This window comes from Drosophila ananassae, chromosome 2R, assembly GCF_017639315.1.
Source record: "Drosophila ananassae strain 14024-0371.13 chromosome 2R, ASM1763931v2, whole genome shotgun sequence".
In the NCBI taxonomy this organism is placed as follows: Eukaryota; Metazoa; Arthropoda; class Insecta; order Diptera; family Drosophilidae; genus Drosophila; species Drosophila ananassae.
Genome location: NC_057928.1, coordinates 4,444,990 through 4,466,298, shown reverse-complemented (window position 1 = coordinate 4,466,298; position 21,309 = coordinate 4,444,990). Strand labels below are relative to the sequence as shown.

Below are 21,309 nucleotides of genomic sequence, written 5' to 3'. Positions count from 1 at the left end.
CCATCTCTAAAGAATTCACAAAGAAATGGACACATTTCAGCGACTTAAAGCACGTGTTTTACAAATTTGTCTTCAATTTAATTATTTCAATTAAAAAAAAAAATTCAAATGGGTCATGGAAAACACTGCACGGATGAAAAGCGTGACCTGATCAAAAAGTTGATCAAGGATGGAAAATCCTTTCGAGAAGTGGGTCGACTTGTTGGATGTTCAAATAAAATGATAAGAACGCCATAACCTATAAGAAAAACCAGGAAACACGCGGTAGGAAGCCTTCTATGACCCCTCTAGAGGTCAAAAGGTTGGTTCGCCATAGCAAAAGGGAACCTTTCAAGCCTGCTACAGATCTAAAAAAGGACCTGAATATTGCTGCAACGGATCAAACAGTGCGCACATATCTCAGGCAACATAATCTGAAAGCCTGCAGCCCAAGAAAAGTCCCACTTTTAAATGCCAGGCATATTGCTAACCGTATTAAGTTTGCTAAGGAGCATAAAAATTGGACCCCCCAGCAATGGAGGAATATTTTATGGTCCGATGAGAGCAAGGTGGTCATGTATGGTGGTAAAGGATCCCGATCGTATGTCAGACGTCCGAAGAATTCAGAATACAAGCCCCAGTACACCACAAAGACTATAAAGCATGGAGGATGCAGCGTCATGGTATGGGCGTGCTTTTCATATAATGGAGTAGGTCCTATACACTGGATAAAATCTATAATGGATCAACACGTCTATATGGATATTTTGCAATCTGTAATGTTACCCTTCGCAGAAGATGATATGCCTCTTATTTGGGTCTTCCAGCAGGATAATGACCCAAAACACACAAGCAAAAAGGCAAAGGAGTGGTTCCTCAACAATGCTGTACAAGTTTTGGAGTGGCCTGCGCAGTCGCCGGATCTAAATCCAATTGAAAATCTGTGGTCCGACGTTAAGAAGGCAGTTGCTGATAGCAAACCAACGACTATCGATTGCCTTTGGGGTGTTATTAAGGAGTCCTGGACTAATATACCCAAAAAACGCTGCCAGGACTTAGTAGATTCAATGCCAAGACGTTGTGCAGCTGTTTTAGCCAACAAAGGATGCGCTACCAAATACTAATCAACGCATATAGATATATTTTTAATATATCAATATTGTTTACTAATGAATCTCTAACGAATTAGTCATTATTAGCATTTAAAATCCATTTTTGAAAAGTGGTGCTATTATTTTTTTCGTTTAATTTTATAGACTTTAATAAATTTTGTTAAATAACTTAAGAACATCTAAAAAACTTATGTTTTTTCGTTAATTTCTATTATCTTGAGGGTCTTCGATTTTGAAAAAAGTATAAATCGATTTCCTAAAGTTAAAAATATGATTATGATGGCAATTGAAAAATTTTGTCTGGTGGTGGTGCTATTTTTTTTTTCACAGCTGTATATATCTAAATGGAGGTATTAAAATTTCTTACCGGAGAAAGCCTCAAGACAGCATCATGAAGGGATCTTCTTTAGAGTAACCTGGCTTACTTCCGGTCGCGTCCGAATGGCTTCTTTAAGATCCTCAAAATCCTTTTATTTGTTAATTCTAGTATACTTTTAATTTTAGATTAAAATACTCCACTTATCCAAAAGGGAATTTTTTCGTATTTTTGCCGTTTTCCTACTAATGTTAGTTTGAATTTTTTTTAAGTACGAAATACTTTTTTTGGAAACTGTTGCCACGATATGAATAATTTTACATAATTTCTATATGGGTATATATTGATATTTAAATGTTTTTCTGTCTGGTTTTCTCCTTGGTACAGGATACCTCCATGTACGGCACGCACAGACGTACTCTTCTGGCACCTTTGGCACAAAATTTCCACAGTTTTCTCGTCTACACTTGTTTAATGTTCATAAACAGTTATATTTCATTTTTCATTCACCTCTTAACGTTTATCAAATTTTTTTCGCTCGTTTTTTTTAAAGACTTTTACAGAACATTTTGACGACCGTTTTTACGAACGAAAAATCTTAAAACGAACTCGAAATGTAAACCCTAACACAACATCTACATTTTTTAAACAACAAACATTGTTTGTTGCATAAGTTCTTTTGTTTTGCTTTCCGCTGTTCAAAAACACAAAAGAAATTTAACAAATTTTGGCTATTTTCGTTTTTATTCCTTTCTTGTTTGGTTTTGCTTTCGAATTTCAGTTTCACATTTGATTTGCTGATTTGCTTTCGTTGCTCTATTTCTATTAGTTATCCTTTTTTGCGGCTGCTATTTTGGGGACTGCGTTTTATTATTGGGTTCGGCTGGACTTTTAGGTGGCTGGCTTCAAGGCTATTTCTGGGTCTGGTCCTGATTTGAATTGAGTTTAAGGTGCTATTATTTTTGTTTCTGTTGCGGGTCGTAGTTCTGACAAACTTCTGTGCCAGATGCTATTTTCAGTTGTGTCGTGTGATTTAATTATACTGTTTTGCCTGTTTCTTGGTGTTTTGATTCGTACTTGTTGCGCGTTGATTTATTTTCGATTTATTTTTATGGGTTAGTTTCTGTTTTATGGTTACAATATTCTTATATTATGAGTGTTCTCGTATTATATGTTGTTTTATTTTATTTCGTATCTTATTGTTATCTTGTTGTTATCGGTTGGTTGTTTTGTAGTTGTTTGATGCAGTGGTTGGAATTATTGCTGCTATTGTTGTTGGTTTTGTTGCGGTGTTGTTGTATTCCAAATTTTGTTGTAAATTTTGTTTGTTAAATTTTGAGAAACTAACTAAAATCACTTTTTATTTTTTATACAACTTAAAGTAAACTTTAATTTGTAGTAGTAGCTTTAAGTTTCTTCGTCCGATAATTTCTTCTTTAAAAATAAATAAGATTTATATATTTGGTAATAAGTCAATAAAAATTAAATCTTAACGGATTGCACATAAGTTATTATCGTTGTCACTTGTATTATTATTTTTGTTGTATTATAGTTCGTCCTTCCATTCGTTTGGTATTATATTGTCTTTATTATATTTTGTATTATTATTCGTTTAAACAAAGCAATATTTCAGTGTCAACAACTTTTTAACGTAATCTTTAAAAATGTTCCAAACAGTCAAAAAGCACCTGGAATGCAAAGAGAAAAAACCTTTAGATAATTCATATATAAAAAAGATCATTGGAAACTTTTCAAAACATCATAATTGGATGTACTCAAAGTAAAACAGTGTATGCATTGCTTTGAATCGTGTTCCTTACAGTCGCCTCCTGAGCCCTCGCTATCCAACTAGTATGTTCAACACATGGCCACAGCCCACAGACCCCCACTAAAAACTGAAGCCGCTTTTCTATTCATAATCAGAGGCACGTTTGTTTTGTATAGAAACACGCATTGTCTAAACAACAAAGAGAAACCTAAAGAGAACCGAGAGCTGAGAGCCGGACAGAAAGCTGCATTGGGCTGGACGAGGAAGGACGCGGGGACCACGACGTGGGCCAGGAAAATAGCAAAAACTCGGCGAACAACAAAATTTTCAAGTTCGAATCGCCGCCGCTAGATAATGGGGGGGTTGCCAATAGTGTTGGCCTCCAAAGGAGTGAGTGGGTGGAGTCTTGTACAATGGCGGGTGGACCAGTAAACAACTCAAAACAAAGTTTAGCTAACTACTACCCGAAATAAGAGTGAAACAGCGAAGCTGCATCACCGAAAAGAAAAAAGAAGGCGTCAACGATGGTTGTTCTTCGGGTGGATACATTTTTTGGATAGATATCCACACGTTTTTCCCGCTGCAATTTGCAACCCGACAAATTTTATGAAGAAAATTCGAACATGGCATAGAGAAGTTGATTTTTCCAGATACGGAGGCCTCTCTAATGTCTGCACTTTATCCATCTTTTCAAAATTCGTCTCCTGCTTGTACGATTAGCAAATATACAAGGCCGTTTATTCCACACGAGCAAGTGTATGTACATATAATGTATGTGTGTTATACACATATGTATATTTGGAAAACGAATCTCTATGCCTAGAAGATAGGCCAAGTGAATTTTTTGGTTTGTCTCACTAAATCGGTAAGACGCCGAATCAAGTGTTGGATAGGAAATGTCACCGAACCGAGTAGCACTTAAAGGTAAACATTTTGTATATACACGGACCGAAAAAAAGATCACTAATCACCGATAAACTAGAAATGCATCAAAAATGACTGAAAGGGGCCAAAAGGACGGGCACTGTATTTCTTTGCTAAATATTTTGGCGAACACGCCAAGCGCTCCGCGATACGCACCGAAAACGGCCAAAAAGATGAATATGTGCAAAAATCTTTTGCATACGCTCAAGAACCCATGAAAACGGCATCGACCAAGCTGAAGCCGCCGTCGCAGTCGCTGCTGGCGTAGTCGGCAGCGGCGGCGGCGGCCCCAGCCACTCGCCACACGCCGAGAGAGTCAAAAGAAACTTAAAAAAGTTTATTTGGATGAGTGGGGCGGGCGCGGGTACAGGCGCAGAAAGCTTTTTACGAGCACTTGCGCTCAGACAGCAAAAATAAGGCAAAAATAAAACGGGAGAGCTCCAAAAGACAGCGAGTGAATGTCGCCCCCTCATCACACATGGCCACAAGCCCCTCAAAAGAGAGAGAGAGGTAAACACTGGACAGAGAGCTCCACTGAAGATTGTTTACGCGTGTGTTTGTGTGAAACGGGCAGAGAGCCCAGAGGAACTGAAAAAAGTGACAGAAAGAGAAAGAAAGAGACAAGCAAAGCAAATAAAAAGCGTCGGTAAAAAGTTCGCAAAAAAACAACTTCTGGTGAAGGTGTAGTAGCGGGGAGTGTGGAACTGTCGTATCTACATCTCCGCACCAGTATGAGTGTACGTACATATGTATGTATGTATAGTTGTGGCGTGACTCGCATGAGCTCCTCAGTCAACCCACGCGTCACTGGCAGCTGCGGCCTCCACGTCGCGTGCCTTTGCTGTAGAGGTTTTGCCGACCGTCCACCCTATGTATGTATGTATGTGCTTCTACGTCGGGCTATGAGATGGGTTAACACTCTAGCATAGAAGAAGTCCTGTGACAGGTCTAGCTACCATGGGGTAGCTGTCTGGCATTCCTTTTGGCTCTTTAGTCGGCAGAGCGCGAAAGTGTTACGATTTCGAACCCGCCAAGCTTAGAAGTGGGTAAATCAGTCGAATTCGCTGGGTGGTAAGGGGGCATCGCTCTAAGGTTTCAGCTTCAAAAATTTAAACTCGCAACTTAAAGCACGCCGCAGCAAGTTGCTCGACAATTCCTGGCTGGCTAATTCAAAAACTAGTCGCTTTTGTTTAAGAGAAGTACTTGGCGGTTGCTTAGGCCATGCAAATGGGGCCACCCCCCAAAGCAATAACTAAACGTAAAATATCTAGATACCGACATAAATACATACATAAATATGTCTGTTAAATGTAATCCAGGGAAGCAAATAGTTTAAATTTTAAAAGCCATTGCGGCCCTGGTCGAATTATGTACATACATACATACGTACATATGTATATTTATTGTAAAAGCACTATTGCACTTGCATATGTATGTATTACATTATTGGGCGTAATAAAATTTGAGAGAAGCCTCATTAAATGCATTATTTACTTTGAATCTTTTTCTTCAATGATCTTTTCCTTGGCACCTTCCACCATTCTAATGATGTGCTGCTGACATTCCATTATGTCTTGGATCCTCGTAGAAGTATCTTCATAAGAGAACCCGGTCGGCTGGAGCTGTCGGAGATCTGTATCACTGTCGACCTCATTGAGATTCGGAGATTTCTTGCCCTTGCATACGAAAAAGCTTGGTTTACCGCAAAGATTGTAACGAGAGGCCTCGGAGCAATTTTCGGCATCTTCTGACTGTTCTCCCACTCGGACGCGAAGCGCGACCTGCATACATCCGTCAATGGAAGGTTCATTGGCGTTCACTTGATTCATGGTTCGTTATATAATTTTGTATGAATTTATCAAAACGTAGTTTGTACTCTAAATGAAATTTTTAAGTAGAATGACTCTACAAGCTCAATTTGAACAATATAAAGTTTGACAACTTCGGTTTGTGTCAAATTAAACACGAAACACTTTCTCGTTAATAAACCCCCGCTATGAGAGCCATATCTCGCCGGAAGCAATCATGGTTTAGACATCTCTTGCAAGGGCTGGTCCAGAAAACCGTAAGCCTCCTTATCAAGTTCGGTAGGTGCACCCCCAATTTAAGGCCGCGATCGTATTCAACATGGAGGCAAAAGGAATGTCCTACCGACAACGGTGTAACGAAAAACGACGACTCTGTACGACAGGAGTTCAACCATATTGTCCAAGATCTAATATACAGTGGCTTTGCGGGGCTAGCCCTTTTTGGGGAAGCTGATAAGGAGAAGGCGCTGCCGACCCATAACAAAATTGAGGAACTTCATTTTTATGGGGTTGACTTTTATGATGTGCAAACCCTACAAAAGCAGGGTAACTTCGAACTGGCTCTGATGGCGGGCGGTCAGGTGGAAGTGGACTCCGACGAGGACGAAAACTTTGCGGAATATGACGATTGCGGGGAGTGTGTGAGGTTCGAGGAGTGGGAGGAGGATCGGTGAATACACCCAACGAAAGGGATTTCGGAGGTGTAAACACTGCTGCAGTCTACATACATACATATATACAAATTTGGAACTAAATTCCCACAGCTGGAACTTCGCTCAGCTAAGCAGGCCCCTAAGCTGTGAAGTGTGGCAACAATGCACAGCAACAATAGATTTTTTTCATTTGGCGCCAACACGAAATAACAATGTGGAATCACTAGAGCATTCTGAAGAGAGGACGTGAGGGTGGAGAATCCAAATCGGACCGGGGGACGCAGAGCTTGAGCAACATCCACGGAGAGAGAATAAGAGAGTGTGTGCTTGAAAACATTGCAAGATGTTTAGTTTTTAGCCGGTGCAAAAAGCAATAGAGCGCCCGCTGAGAGCTTCCCCTCTCTCTAGAATTTTATTCACCTTCGATTTGGTTTCAAATTTGCATTTATGTATGTTCATATTCCGATTCCGTTTCAACCTTTCCCCCTGCCACTCCGGTACTTCCTTATCATCACCCACGCAAACAAGCGGCAAGTCATACAGGGCGTATGAAAATAAAAACTTCGAATAGTTTTCCCTGCTATTCGCGGCTTTTTTCCAGTACACCTCATTTTTTTTAATTTGAAAATTAATGTGCACTTTGCATGTACATATGTATATCCATATAAGTACATACACATATACATGTATTTGTCCCTTTTTCTTGTATTTAAAAAAAAAAGGGTTCCTGGCTATAATATTTTATTTTTTTTCTCGCAAACCAAATGGAGATTCCAAGTGATACCTGCTTCTTGGGTAGTGGAAAGCTCTTCGCTTGCATCCGATGTTGCTTGATAAGAAGTCGGAGCTGCCTTGCTTGGAAAAAATAGACAATCTTATCGGTGGTGCGAAGCGCACTTCAAAAAATGCGAGAATTCCTCTGTGAATTTGAGTCGCCTTTTTGCCAAAGTTAACTACTCAAATATTAGGTCACACAAAAGCCGGTTTCTGTAGTATTTGGCAGCTCTTTCATATGTGGGTGAGTTTTGTTCGTTCGCCTGCTAGTGTGTGTGCAAGCTGGCAAGCCGGTTTCTGTCTTGATGTTGCTTTTTGCGACTTTATCGACTTTGGCAATGTAAATTTCAGCCGGTCTTCAGCCAGCATATTTTGAATGTGCCGGCAAAAAGCAACGAGAGAAATAAAACTCATACACATTAGTTTAGCAGCGAGAAGAGCATATCGAACAGTGCAGTTTTCTTATGAAGGAATTTCCAAATGTTCATATTACAATGGTTTCATAACACATTTTTCTCAATTGTTTTTGTGGAAATATTGGCCTATAAAATTTAAAACCAAATTTTACAGTTTTATATTTATGTATGTATTTCCCTGGGAAAAATTACGTTTTTTCAGTCTCCATACCACAATTTTTTCAAAGACGAAAACAAATTCGGAAACAGTGGAAAACTTGTTCAGTTAAAAGGTAATTAACATACATACATGTATCTGTTTGTTTGTATATTCATGGAAATTTTGCAACGCTCCCGACGTACCGTTACAAATTAGAACAAAAGCGTGTAAAATAATTTAAATTATTTGGGCCTGCAAATAATGATCTTTTCATTATTTTCAATAGAAAAAAGCAATAACATATGGTTATATGAACCAAAATTATAATACCCTCTGCACGGGAATAAAACAGAGAATTACCCATACCCATATGTACATAATTAAATACATTTTACATATACATATTTTAATTCTAATTTATCTATTTAATTTTAATGAAATCAAAACACTATACAAATTCTTGCGAGAATACCACCTCTTAGTCAAAATAATAGGGTCAAAATTATTCCCTATACATCTATTATGTATAGGGTATATACATAGATAAACGTTAATATCGTTTATTTTTTTATTTTGTTATAAAAGGAAAAATTTAATTTGATCCAATTTGTAATCCTTCTTGATTGTGTTGCCTGTCTGTTTCGACGCGAATTACACTTCCAGCCTTTAGCATATCGACTTAAAAAACATCCTTTGACTCACCCTAAGCAACATCCTTTTCTGGCTTGGACCGGTCACTATATCCTTCAGCTGCGATATAATTGAACCATCGGAAATGGGTTGGGACTTTTTTCATAATTTTGGTCTGATACAGAAGTGATGAAGGATACAGGTAACCTTCGTCACTTTCAATATTTCCGGTATACTTCCGATCTGATGTACATACATATGTATATGTATGTATGTATATGTATGTATGTATGTAATATGAGTATTACCTTGGAGCCTAATCAAAATGAAAATGATTAGGCTCCAGTGGCGTAGATAGCTTTTTGATATGGGGGGGGAATATGACTCAGAATAATATCCTGTTTTTTTTTAAGTTTTATTTTACACTGCGATAATAATCCGCAATCTGCGATAATAATAATAATAATGCTGTACTGCACAGTCATCGCGTAAAAATTTGTTTGTTTTTCAATTTTGAGATTATATCATCTTATAATACTCAGACCCAAGGGGGGGATTGATCCCCCTGACCCCCCCCCCCCCCCCCCCCCCCTATCTACGCTAGTGTTAGGCTCCAAGGCGCCCCTTCTTACATTTGTAAGTACATACATACAAACATATACATATGTTTTAGCACAAGCGCCTGTAAAAATAATTTTCCTTTTATAACTTTCTAGAAGAAATAGTCTCAGTTTCAAGATGATCGACTTGAGATGGTACGTGAAAAACTTTGAAGGAAGTCACTTTTTGAATTTTGATTTAAGAGGGATTTAGTTTAGTGGAAAAAGGCATAGGTAGAGGATCATAATGGTAATTCAGAATTAGCCCGAAATTTGATGTACAGGATGTATGTATGTATGTAAATATTTATATGTGTACATTTACGGTTAAATTGGTTGGGGGTAAATCAAGCGCTGCACCACGAGTTTTACCACCCATGAACCCTGTCAGTAGCTGATTCTCGTGTGGAATATGCAGATAACTGTAAATAACAGATTATACAGGCAAATACATATGTATTTATATACACTTGGGTGTATGTACTTATGTATGTACATAGCTATATACATATTTCCATAGATTTTTGCTTCCTATACAGAGAAGCTTTTTTTATGTATGCAGGTCCATCAATACATACATACATACATATGTATTTACTTACATACAAACCTCCATATTAGAGCTTAAGCTCGTTGTTGTTGTTTTCATTTAATTTACAGCCTTATGTCACTTTTTGGTGCATTACACTTTTTCATTATCGCGCAGTAGCAGCCACAAAATCAGAAGCACCCAAAATCAGCCCCCTAGAGAAAGAGAAAGAGAGAGCGGGATGAAGAGGCTTTTTCCTTTCACTCTTTTGGGGCCAGCTTACATACATATGTATGTATGTACATATGTCTATCTCATTCTCCCAGTGTCCGAGAAAAAGTGAAAAAGTGGCAAGAGAAAAATATCAAAGGGAAATGAGTTTTCATTTAGTCTCGCACAAAAGCGGAAATGAATCGAAATAAATAAATAAATCCACCAACCCGCCCTCGAATACCCGTTGCATTACATGCGATCCCCCACCTAGACCCTTGCTGCATCTATATATGTAAGTACACATGTACATATGTGAGCGTTTCGCGAGAGCTTCAGAGCATGCGCCAAAATATGCAGAGAGTCAAAGTTTGGGAAGCAAGCGAGAGAGTGACGGCCAGTGCAACAGAAAAGACTTGTCGTGTGCTGCTCCACCATTTCCGCACTGCGTGCATTCAACCCGCAACGCACCTGAGCGGTCCGACGGAGCCCACCCCAATCGCTTTCACTCTCCCCTTTGACTCATGCATCGGCGCTGCATTCACTGCGGTGTTCAGTGCCCGGAGTCCGGCGTCGGGGGTCTTTGCTTTTCTCTTTGAATAGTGGATCCCGCTTCTTGTTTGTTTTTCCGAGCGACAGGCCCCTGGTTCACACTTGCCTCTTGCACCCGGCTCTATGGGCGTTATCATATTCCGGCGCTCTCCGTCTCGTTTTCTAGTTTCCGCTCCTGCACCTCCCCGCCCACCGGCCTTGTTCACGGTTTTGTATTTTGTTTTTGTTTAGGATTTTGTTGTTTTGCCGTTTTTACTTTGACTTTCATTCAAGAACATTCTTCGTCACGTTGGGAATCTCGACTTCGCGACACAGAAACCCAAACGCCCGACTGTCGCCCGATGCCAAAACCCCTCTTCGGTCGCCACAAAACTAACCGTGCTGGGAAATAGATCACAAAATGGTTAACAAAACTTTTTCGAGGTCGGGAAACTCTAGCGAACAATTACACACACACTTCTAATGAAAATTAAAGCGAACCGAAGGGATGCTGGAAGTCGTAGCGAAATACTGTTCGAGAAGTTGGTCTATAAAGTTGAAGTGTTTTCAATTTATCTCGTTATATGTCTTTTGATTACGACAAAGTTAAAAAACACACTTACATGCATTTTCACATTGATTTATAGTATTTTTTTTTTATGAATAATAAGACAGTTTCTGGCACTTTTTTAAATGAAATTTTTAGTAACTATGCATAGGTATTGTGTGGGGTGGACCTACATATACCTTCCGTTATACATAGTATAAAAATTTACGGAAAACTATGGAAAATTAGTTATTTTAATTCGATTGGTTAACTATGAAAACCGTGAAATTTAATGTTTTACTATACATTTACATTTAATTAATTAATAATTCAACATTTTTAGCGAAAAATCGAGCTCAAATTTATATTTCTTTCGAACGCGTGTGCGGAGTTTTCTAAACTAATTTTGTTAATCAGATTCATCGAGCTGAGCAGCTAACCAGAGGCATAAAAATCACAAAGCTGCAGTCGCAAAAACAGCGTCCATTGTATCGACGCCAGCGTAATTGAGAAAGGTGTGGGGATAAGGGGCGTCGCTCCCATGGCTTAGGGTTGTAATAGGGATAATATTTGTATAGTTTACATCGAGTCGTACATCACACTTTCGATCCAACACACACCTAGTATCTCTGCTTGTACATATGTATATTTATAGATGAATGTACAAACATATGTTTATACTAAACCGAACATAATTAGGCATAGAGTAATCGGGTAGGACTCTTATCAAATAAATATAATCCACTCACTCAATTTTTTGTGGTCTGTCGTACATGTTTTACATAGATAGACAAAATAATTTCAACAAATTTTCGAAAGAAGATCCAAAGATATTGTATTGAATAAATGAGAAAAATAAAATTTATGCGGCTAAACCGAAATTTTTAAATATGTGTTGCTGTTGACAAAGCATTTTCGAAACTGAAATTTCCCCGACACGACTCTGGCGCATTTGGTGCTGCCTCAGCAACAACAGTTCCAGCTTCATCCGTAAACAGAAAAAACTCATTATGAGAGCCGTCCCCAGCCGATGCAGTCAGCTTCAATTCACAAAAGTGGGTCGGGGCTGGAGTTTTGTATGAGCCCGTTAATAATTAGCAGCCTTATTACTGCAGAAATTCAAGTCCTTTTATAAATTCTATTTTTGTTTATATCGATTGTATTAGGAGATCATCAATATAAGCAGAAAAAGAACACCTTCCCTACCTTACTTATCTAAGGAATATATTTTTTGGCATGTATGTACATACATATGTACATGTAAAATCAAAGATTATTCTTAAAGTGGGCCCATATATAATATTTGTTTATGCCAAATTCTATTATACTTTTAAAATTACATAATCGAGTCTATTTTTTTACATCAGGCGAATATGGATGCATAATTATGGAGTAGAGAATTGAAATTGAGGGACGTGCCACATCAACACATATACAACTCCGTTGTATGCGGCAGGTGGCTACTAAATACACATATCCGAAGAATTAAAATTTTTCACGCCGTCGGCGTCCTTTCTGTATAAGTACACCCATCGAAAGGTATTAGTATACCTTAATTGGTATACATAGGTATCCAAAACATTCTCAAAAAAAAAGTCGTTTCGGGAAAAATCATTAAATTGGGGATAGTGGAGCCCAATTAGACTCACCAAACAAAATGGTTTTTCTTTCATCACATTTTATCCAATCCAATCACCGTAATACAAAAAAATCTGTCTTACCAAAAAAATTTTATTTTCAAAATTGTCTTAAAAGATTTTATTTGTTTTACTTTAAAGATTAATTGTATAAAATTTTTTAAAGTTTTTAAAAATGTATTAAAAGATTGCACAATTTGCGGATATAGTCGAGTTTCCCGACTAAACGATACCCGTTACCTAATCTTTTGCACCCAAACTTTTATTAACCTTTATAAGTAATATGTACCAAAAAAAATGTTGTATTGCATACTATTGTGGAATGAGATTTCTATAACTTTTCTTAAAGATCCGATTTGTCTGAATTTTGATTTGTAAAAAAAGCTTTTTAGATTTCGCTTCATGAAGATATCATTTTTGGGGGCGGGGGATCATGGCCATGACTTTTTAAAAATATAAGATTAAAAACTCCTATAAACAAGAAAGGAAAGCTAACTTCGGGCGGAGCCGAAGTTTATATACCCTTGCAGTTCAGTCGCAGTCCGATAGGTGGCGCCACGCATCTATATTATTAGATATACAGCGGATCGTATATAGTCGGCCGATCCTTATGAAATTTGGCATATCGAATTATTTTGACCAAAGAAGCATACATTGAAAATCCCATCCTTCTAACTTGAAAAACAACGAAGTTATGCCATTTCCGATCAATCAGTTATATGGCAGCTATAGGATATAGTCGACCGATCTTTATGAAATTTGGCAGATCGTATAAGTTGGACCAAATAAGAATCCATAGAAAGTCCCAACCTTCTAACTTGAAAAACAACGAAGTTATGCCATTTCCGATCAATCAGTTATATGGCAGCTATAGGATATAGTCGACCGATCCCGGCCGTTCCGACTTATGTACTACCTGCAAAGGAAAGAAGGGTGTGTGCAAAGTTTCAACTCGATAGCTTTAAAACTGAGAGACTAGTTTGCGTAGAAACAGACAGACAGACGGACAGACAGACAGACGGACAGACAGACAGACAGACAGACGGACAGACGGACAGACGGACAGACGGACAGACGGACATGCTTATATCGACTCAGGAGGTGATCCTGATCAAGAATATATATACTTTATAGGGTCGGAGATGTCTCCTTCACTGCGTTGCACACTTTTGACCAAAATTATAATACCCTCTGCAAGGGTATAAAAATGCAATACAATTTTTTCGAGTTTTCTCCTAAATCCAAAATAAAAACATGGTATAATCTGCTGATTTAAAAAAGACAAAAGGAAAATGTTTAAAAAAATATTATAGAAGCACAAAAAAATCTGAGTTTTCAACTTTGGATGAGTATTCCAAAGATATAGTACCATTATGGTGCTGCTAGATGCCATTTTTTAATTCTATGGAAACAATCATGATCAACGCAAATACACGGGCTACATAGCTCAATATATGGTAAAATTAGATATTTTTTTTTTCTTAGGTGTACCGCGGAAACTGTGGGCGATGGAACCCATGTTTGTTCCGGTTTTTAGTTTCAGGGAAGCCTAAAGGATATGAAGCAGGTGAACTTAAGCATTGAGATTTTTTGCTGTTGGCCTGTGATTATATCGCTCTGTTTTTTATAATCTCTGAGATCCACCCGTTTATACGCCATAGCCCATAGCCACTATAGATATAGAAGACACTATATAGAAGATAGCCTATGGTAGGTATTACTTGGGATTTTCCCAAGCCTTGCAGTCGGTCCAGAGGTCTCCCTCGTACCGGCTTTCGACCTGATAAATAAGGTTCTGCATGCTATTAGGAGGGTTGTTAGCTGTGTCGACCACCATGCGCTTTTTGTTCCTTTTTGATTTGGTTTTGGGCATTTCAGTTTCAGGGCATTATTGCAGATTTGAGTGAATTGTTGCACCAGAATCTTGAGACTTTCCACGGTTTGGCGATAACCACCAACTGACGGTGATGCTGATATGATACTATTCGAGGGCAGTTTAATATAATATATTTTGACCAGTCTGTTTTCCTGTGGTTTTGAAATACTTTTGGCTTTAAATTATTAAAAAGAATATCCGAGGTAAGCTCCTAGCAGCTTATATTCCTTGGTCGCTAGACCATAAACCTACTACCCTACTACTCAAGGTTCCTGGACTAGGACGATATCGGTTCCATTTTCAGCCATGTGGAGCAGAAGTGCAGTCGAGACTACCTTACCAATGTTGGTGGTTTATCTTTAGGATCCGTTGGATATCTCCAATATGCCCTTCCACCATTGTGACATTAGCCTCCTTGTCGTCGGAGATGTCGTCGACATTCGTCGTTGACTTGCTGCTCCTTAGCATTTAAAGCTTCGATTTCGGAGGCCAGTTCCTCTTGGATCTGCACTTCCAGTGGTATCACCACTGGAGTCCAATCTAAATGCCGGTGACAGAGCTAAAACAGAATCTTAGCTTCCCTTGAGCAGTCTCTATGGGAGCTAGTGATTCCTTGTTAATATTGAGGTCCTTCCACCGATCTTTGCAGATCTTGCGTTTGCAATCGCTTTGATTTATCACTTTAATCTCCACGATGTCTTTTTGGATGAGTTTATCTTCTTTTTGGATATTCTTTTTTCTTCTTACGATTTAGACATTTGATCTTAAAACGTTTCAAACGAAGTGTAGCATATGAAGTTAGGTGCATTGGTTGTAGGTAACCTTAATTTAAAACAAGAAAGAAAAGTTATCTTCGGGCGATGCCGAAGTTCATATACCCTTGCAGTTGTTCCATTTCCGATCGTTCATTTATATGGCGTCTATAGGATATAGTTGACCGATCCTTATGAAATTTGATCTGATCTGATTCGATTGCCCAAAAGGGAATCCGTAGAAAGTCCCGTCATTCTACCTTTAAAAACACCAAAGTTATGCCAATTCCGATCGTTCAGTTATATGGCAGCTATAGGATATAGTCGGCCAATCCCTTTGAAATTTGGCATTTTCAAGATTTTTTGTCCAAAATAGAATCTCCACCAAGTCCCATCTTTGTAACTTAAAAATAACAAAGTAATACCAATTCCAATCGTTCTACGACAGCAAAAGGATATAGACGGCCGATCCTTATGAAATTTTGTTCATAACATATTTTGGCCAAATATAACATGTGTGGAAAGTCCTAAACCTTTAACCTAAAAAACACTTAAGTTTTGGCATTTCCAATCAATCAGTTATATGGCAGCTATAGGATATAGTCGACCGATCCCGTTCCGACTTATATACTACCTGCAAAAGGAAAAAAAAGGATGTGTACAAGGTTTCAACTCGATAGCTTTAAAACTGAGAGACTAGTTTGTGTAGACACAGAGAGACAGACATATGGACTCAAGAGGAGATCCTGATGAAGAGCATGCATACATATATACTTTATAGGGTCGGAGATGTCTCCTTCACTGCGTTGCACACTTTTGACCAAAATTACCCTCTGCAAGGATATCAAAATTAGGCAAACGCGGACAGGGCTTTTTTTCGGAGATAAATTTGACAACTTTTTCATTCGGGAAATTCTTGAAAAATAAAAAAGGAATTTGTATCGGGATGGTTGAGGTACCAATCGACGGGTATTTTGGAGCTGAATCTGTGTATTTAAACATATTTTGTTTGGTGCTACCAATGTCCCCCCTATCGCCAATTTGGATAATCAAAAGAGTTTTAATCAAAAGAGACCACTGCCTTTCTATGATAATCTACATCCAAACCAACATTGAGGAGCTTTAGTTTGCTGATCAAAGTTTAAAGTATTTTTACTATTTTGTTGACATATCTTATATATGTGTGTATTTGTGTTTTTAAATCATTCCGTCGTTGTTCATCTGCATAATGCAACATGCAATGAAACAAAAATTTATATTAGTGGCCCAACATAAAAGTGCACCTCCTGCAGCTTGAATCGCTTTATGTACTTGCATTCTGTTCTCTGCAAAAAATGAGAAAAAACCCGATTGATTTTTACATAACATTTTCAAATGTTTTTATTTCCCATACAATTTGCATCCCTTAAAATGTTTCCCCGTTATTTTACATATGGTAGTTTTTTGGTTTCTTTTTTAATGATGCGAATTCGATGTACGAAATTTTCATTAATGCCCCGACAACGGCGGGAGTGAGAGAGAGATGGTCATTCCAGGGATAAAACACCAGTCGTCCAACATGGAAAGATGGGCAACGGGGCCAGCCGTAGGCAGATATTGTGCAACTTTGGGCCTGCAGTGGTAAGGTGGACAGACACTGAAAACCTGAAACATGCAGCTCGCAGGGTGCTGCATATGCCCACCCCGTACATGGGCACGATGCACTCATTTATGTAATACCTATGTATATGGGTGATAGTGTTTATGCAATGTGGTTTCTGGCTTGCATCCAGACCGCCACTGTGTTCTTTGTTTAAGTATTTTTTATACTTTTTATAATTAAAAGTTATATTCAATTAATTGTTCGTAACTCGGGAGCGCCTATTTCCATTTCTTTCGCTAGGGGTACAGCCGGCCGTACAATAAATTGGTTTTAATCGCATTGCCTTTCGATGAACTCTGAATGATAGCTAATGGATAATGCGACTGGGTAATTGGATTATAAAATATTGACGTCCCACATGTAGTTAAAGTCAAAGCACGAAAAGCTCGAATTCAATCAGATTAAGCCAATACTACTTATATGACAGTTCGCTGCGATTGGTACGAGTATCCTATTAAAATTTATTTCATGTGACTCAAATAGGTGTTTATATATATTATGTATTTTTATGTATTAAGCTCCCCTAACCAAAGTCCAGAACAAAAATAGTTCCATCATACGCAATACACCTAAAAGATAATATTAATCTAATTTTACTGTATTTTTAATATACCATATTTATGTAGGCCGCGTCATTACTTCTATCTTTTTTAGTACATAAATTATGTATTTGTTGTTTTCTATTGACACCAGTAGAGCTAAGAAAAAGGAACAGAAATATTTAAACGTTATTATATTTGTATACAATTTGTAGCGCTATTTTTCTTTTACCTAGAGCAAAAACATTCTTCTAATTCTTAAATAGGTATGATTTTAAGAAAATTATATGACTATGACCACAGATTATAATCATAATCAATATATCCAAGACCTAGTTATATCCCCCCGATAATCAAATTTTTGCCTGTACATTGTAAATGGAACTCATAATTAAATAATAAAATCGTTCGTAGTATGTACGTATAATATAAATATGTCTATGTTGACAATATTATCGAAAATCAAATATTTTTAGAAAAAAAGACTATAAATGCCTGATTCTATTCATCTGGGAACAAAGCAACAAATATCCAAAAAACATGGTAAGTACATTTAAAATTTGGAAGCTATCGATTTTCGACGACGCACTCAGAGAGCGAGATGGATAGTGTGTACATCACATACTCGTACATACATACATATGTATGCATTCGGGAAGTAAACATAAAAAATGCAAATGTACACGGAAACAAAGCCGTTCGGCCTCTACAAGCCTCTTTCTTTATACCTCATGTCATTCCTTTCTACCACAATTGCACATTTATTGCCATGGTTGGAACACAAGGAAGAAGCAAAAGAGATCTCGCTTCTAAATAACGCAATGCTTATTCCTAGACCTGAAGCCGGGAACCCATCCTACCTGAACCTCAATCAGTACACCTAATCCATTGGGTATATCTTAGTGCCTAATGATGTGGAAAACTGCATGCTGCTGCATCTCATAACCCTTGTGCGAAGATGGGGTCGCTTTTCTTTTCAGTGGCAATGGTTTCGAAAGCGGATGGACTGCATGCCCAATGGGTTGTAATCAGCCGATTGCCAATTATCGATACACAACCCTTAATATGCATTCCGTGTGGCTACTGAAATACATTCAACGAATGTAATCATCTGCAACATGAGTTAAACACTCTTATATTGTATTTAATTTTTTTTTAACAGGAAGAAGGAATCATCCTCGACCCCGTAAAGTATATAGATTTCGATCATATAGTACATCAGTTCGTAATCGGTTTCTATTGGAGAGTAAAAGCTTAAAGAATGTAATATTTCAAGTGCCTCCAAAAGAGTGGTTTCGCTTAAAAGTTAATTTACGATTTTTTACTACATTAAACACGATTATTATAATAATAAGAATATATATTCTTTGAATTCTGAAAACTTCACTGAAATATCCAATAAGTTTTTTGCAAACTCCATTATGAAAGTTTGTTTTAAAATATCTGATTGCAGAATGCTGCTTCCAACATGAAATACTCAGAAAGCTAAACTTTAGCAGCTACTAGATTAGCGTGCCGTTTCACGGCTTAGTAATCTAGTTTTTCTGCTTCAACCTGCAATGATAAATAGTGTCTAGTTAGAGTACCGTCCGAAGAAACAAGTTAACATCGACTAGGAATCGTACTAATCCTGTTAAGTCTGAAACAAATTGCCCAACGCGTTGTATTTCAAGTAGAGAAATTCAGCAAAAATGTATTTTTATTTTTTATTTATATAAAGAAATCTTTTAAACGTATGTATGACCTGATGACCCGATTATCCCATATGACCAGAAGTTTATTGGTTTGAAACCGACTGCAATTTTAGGTAAAAATATTTTATTACTTACCTTTAAATTTGACCTTTAAATGCAAAACCACACAAAGCATTTTGATCTTCACTTTCCTCACAGAGTAATGTACACCATTGTATAATTCTGCGATGTACTCTATTGCTTTTTCCGGAATATGAGGAACATTAGACAAAAAATAATTTGCGAAATTAGTTTTATTCGAACCCAAATCTTGCAAAAAACTGCTGATCATTTTAAAGTGTCAATTCAAATCGTCCATCCAAAATTTTGTTGCCTAAAAACTACCCTGCTCAGAAAAGAAAACTTATGCCCGGTATGTTTTATTTGTTTCAATGTATGTAACAGGGCCAATTTAATAAATAAAATTGAAAACATCTGGATTTACATCTGGAAAAAAAAGTTCTGCAAAATCGGCCGAGGAGTTTCTCAAAAAAGTTCTGATTCTGGCTTCCATACTGGCTTGTTTTATTTTTGAAAGATAAGTTTTAGATACTATAAGAGATATAACTATTAGACTTGGCGCATAGACTTCTATGATACCTTACCAGATGAATAACACATCATTTCAATTTCAAATTTTAATCGCTGATGTCAATTTCACCACATTTCGATTTTTATTAAAATAAAATGTTATTGGTATTGCTATTTTATTCAAACAACATTTTTTTACATAGCTTGCAAATAACTGTCAACCGATTCGAGCGGTCTCAAAATAAGTGTTTGTCACTGAGACTTTGAGCAAAAAGTCTGAGAGCAACCGATTGAGTTGCTCGTATAAAAATTTTGCTCGCGCTCAGTCAAAGCACACTTTATTCTGTTTTCGTTTAGTCTGCTCATTGTAGGACTTTTTGCTTTCGTTCGACAATTCAAAAAGTCTTTTGTGCTTGTATGTGTGTATGTGAAGTTTAGTGGGCTCAACTTGTCAATTTTCTTTTTTAATTTCTCTCGTGTGAAAAGTGATTTATCAAATTTATTAACAATGGGACGAGAAATTAATAAAAAAGTGCATCAATTTTTCATTTTTAACAAAATGGACAACAAATCGGTGTGCAAAGTGTGCGAAGTTAAATTAGCAGGATTTCACTCTACAAATTTAAAACGCCATTTGACATCGAAGCATAATGAAATATTCAAAGACTGCGACAGCGAAGAAGTCACCGAAACTCAAGTTGTGAAGAAAAGAAAAATTTCATTTGAAACTAGTGAAGACACAATCATAAATTCACTGGTGAAAATTGTCACTACAGATGGAAAGCCATTTATGTTCTTGGACAGCGAGGGATTTAAAGAAATTGTTGACCCAATTTTATCAGCATTTTTGGATGTCGTACAGACTGTTCCAGAAGCAAAGGATGAGCCTGTTTCGGACCAACTTGTCAAAATATATTTTGAGGTGGATAACTTCGACAAAATGTACCGTCGCTTACCTTTAAATGACGATATATTGAATTTTTTTAAAAATGTCAAGCTGAAATCGCCACATTTGAGTGCGCTGGCACAAGTAGTACTAGCCACACCGGCTACTCAAGTGTCGGTGGAAAGAGCATTTTCAGCTTTACATTTTATTTTAAGCGAACGGCGTAGTTCACTAGATTCAAAAAACTTAAATTCTGTATTAGTTGTTAAGCTTAACTCAAAATAAATGAATTAAAAAAAAAATTATTCGTTTTTTAATTTAAATAATCAATATATTAGGTTGAAATTGGAAAAATTCACGTTTAAATTTTAAGAAGTTTTTTCGTGAAAATTTCATGTACCATGTACCACTGTGCAGCGAAACGAAAACAAATTATTGAAAAGACTTTTTGCACTGACTTTTTCAGTCAATCGGTCTTTTACTGAGTCTCTCTCGGAGAGCGTCACTCGAATCTGTCATTGAACGATGCTCAGTAGACGAGAGTTTCATGATTTGCTCATCGTAATTCGTTCAACAGAAAACCGAAACAAAACAAAACAAAGCCTGCTGCTCAGAGAGAAACCGAAACGGCATGCTTTGTTTCGGTTGCTCTCGCAAACAGAGCGTAAGCAAAAAAACGGTTGACAGTTATTTGCAAGCTATGTTTTTTTATTAAGTATGATATTCTTACTAAACAAAAACTCTTTTTTAACTATACTAAAAGAGTTTTTTTTACTAA

At 37.3% G+C, this 21,309-nt stretch overlaps 2 protein-coding genes and 1 long non-coding RNA gene across 3 annotated transcripts; 1 reads left to right on the top strand and 2 right to left on the bottom strand.

The window, feature by feature from the left end:
* Window positions 1-2,175: 2,175 nt before the first annotated feature.
* On the bottom strand, window positions 2,176-6,061 carry LOC6506086. The gene is made up of 2 exons (XM_001958549.4): window positions 5,594-6,061; window positions 2,176-3,095 (listed from the first exon to the last, which is right to left on the bottom strand). Exons 1-2 carry the CDS (start codon window positions 5,926-5,928, stop codon window positions 3,020-3,022), a joined length of 411 nt encoding a protein of 136 aa, XP_001958585.2. The 5' UTR covers window positions 5,929-6,061; the 3' UTR covers window positions 2,176-3,019.
* Window positions 6,062-6,082: 21 nt separating this feature from the next.
* Window positions 6,083-7,163, top strand: LOC6493866. Its single transcript, XM_001958550.4, has 2 exons — window positions 6,083-6,608; window positions 6,672-7,163. The coding sequence occupies exon 1, from the start codon at window positions 6,096-6,098 to the stop codon at window positions 6,579-6,581; it is 486 nt and encodes a 161-aa protein (XP_001958586.1). The 5' UTR covers window positions 6,083-6,095; the 3' UTR covers window positions 6,582-6,608; window positions 6,672-7,163.
* A 12,318-nt stretch (window positions 7,164-19,481) lies between these two features.
* On the bottom strand, window positions 19,482-20,045 carry LOC123257063. Its single transcript, XR_006507000.1, has 2 exons — window positions 19,720-20,045; window positions 19,482-19,666 (listed from the first exon to the last, which is right to left on the bottom strand). It is a non-coding gene; the product is annotated as an uncharacterized LOC123257063 (long non-coding RNA).
* Window positions 20,046-21,309: the final 1,264 nt, after the last annotated feature.

Excerpts from the sequence above, each read along its gene's own strand:
- LOC6493866 (XM_001958550.4), top strand. The coding sequence starts at position 6,096 with ATGAGAGCCATATCTCGCCGGAAGCAATCATGGTTTAGACATCTCTTG.
- LOC6506086 (XM_001958549.4), bottom strand. The coding sequence starts at position 5,928 with ATGAATCAAGTGAACGCCAATGAACCTTCCATTGACGGATGTATGCAG. Across the intron at positions 3,096-5,593 it reads ATTGAAGAAAAAGATTCAAA|GTGCTTTTTGACTGTTTGGA; the intron begins GTAAATAATGCA and ends TTTGCATTCCAG.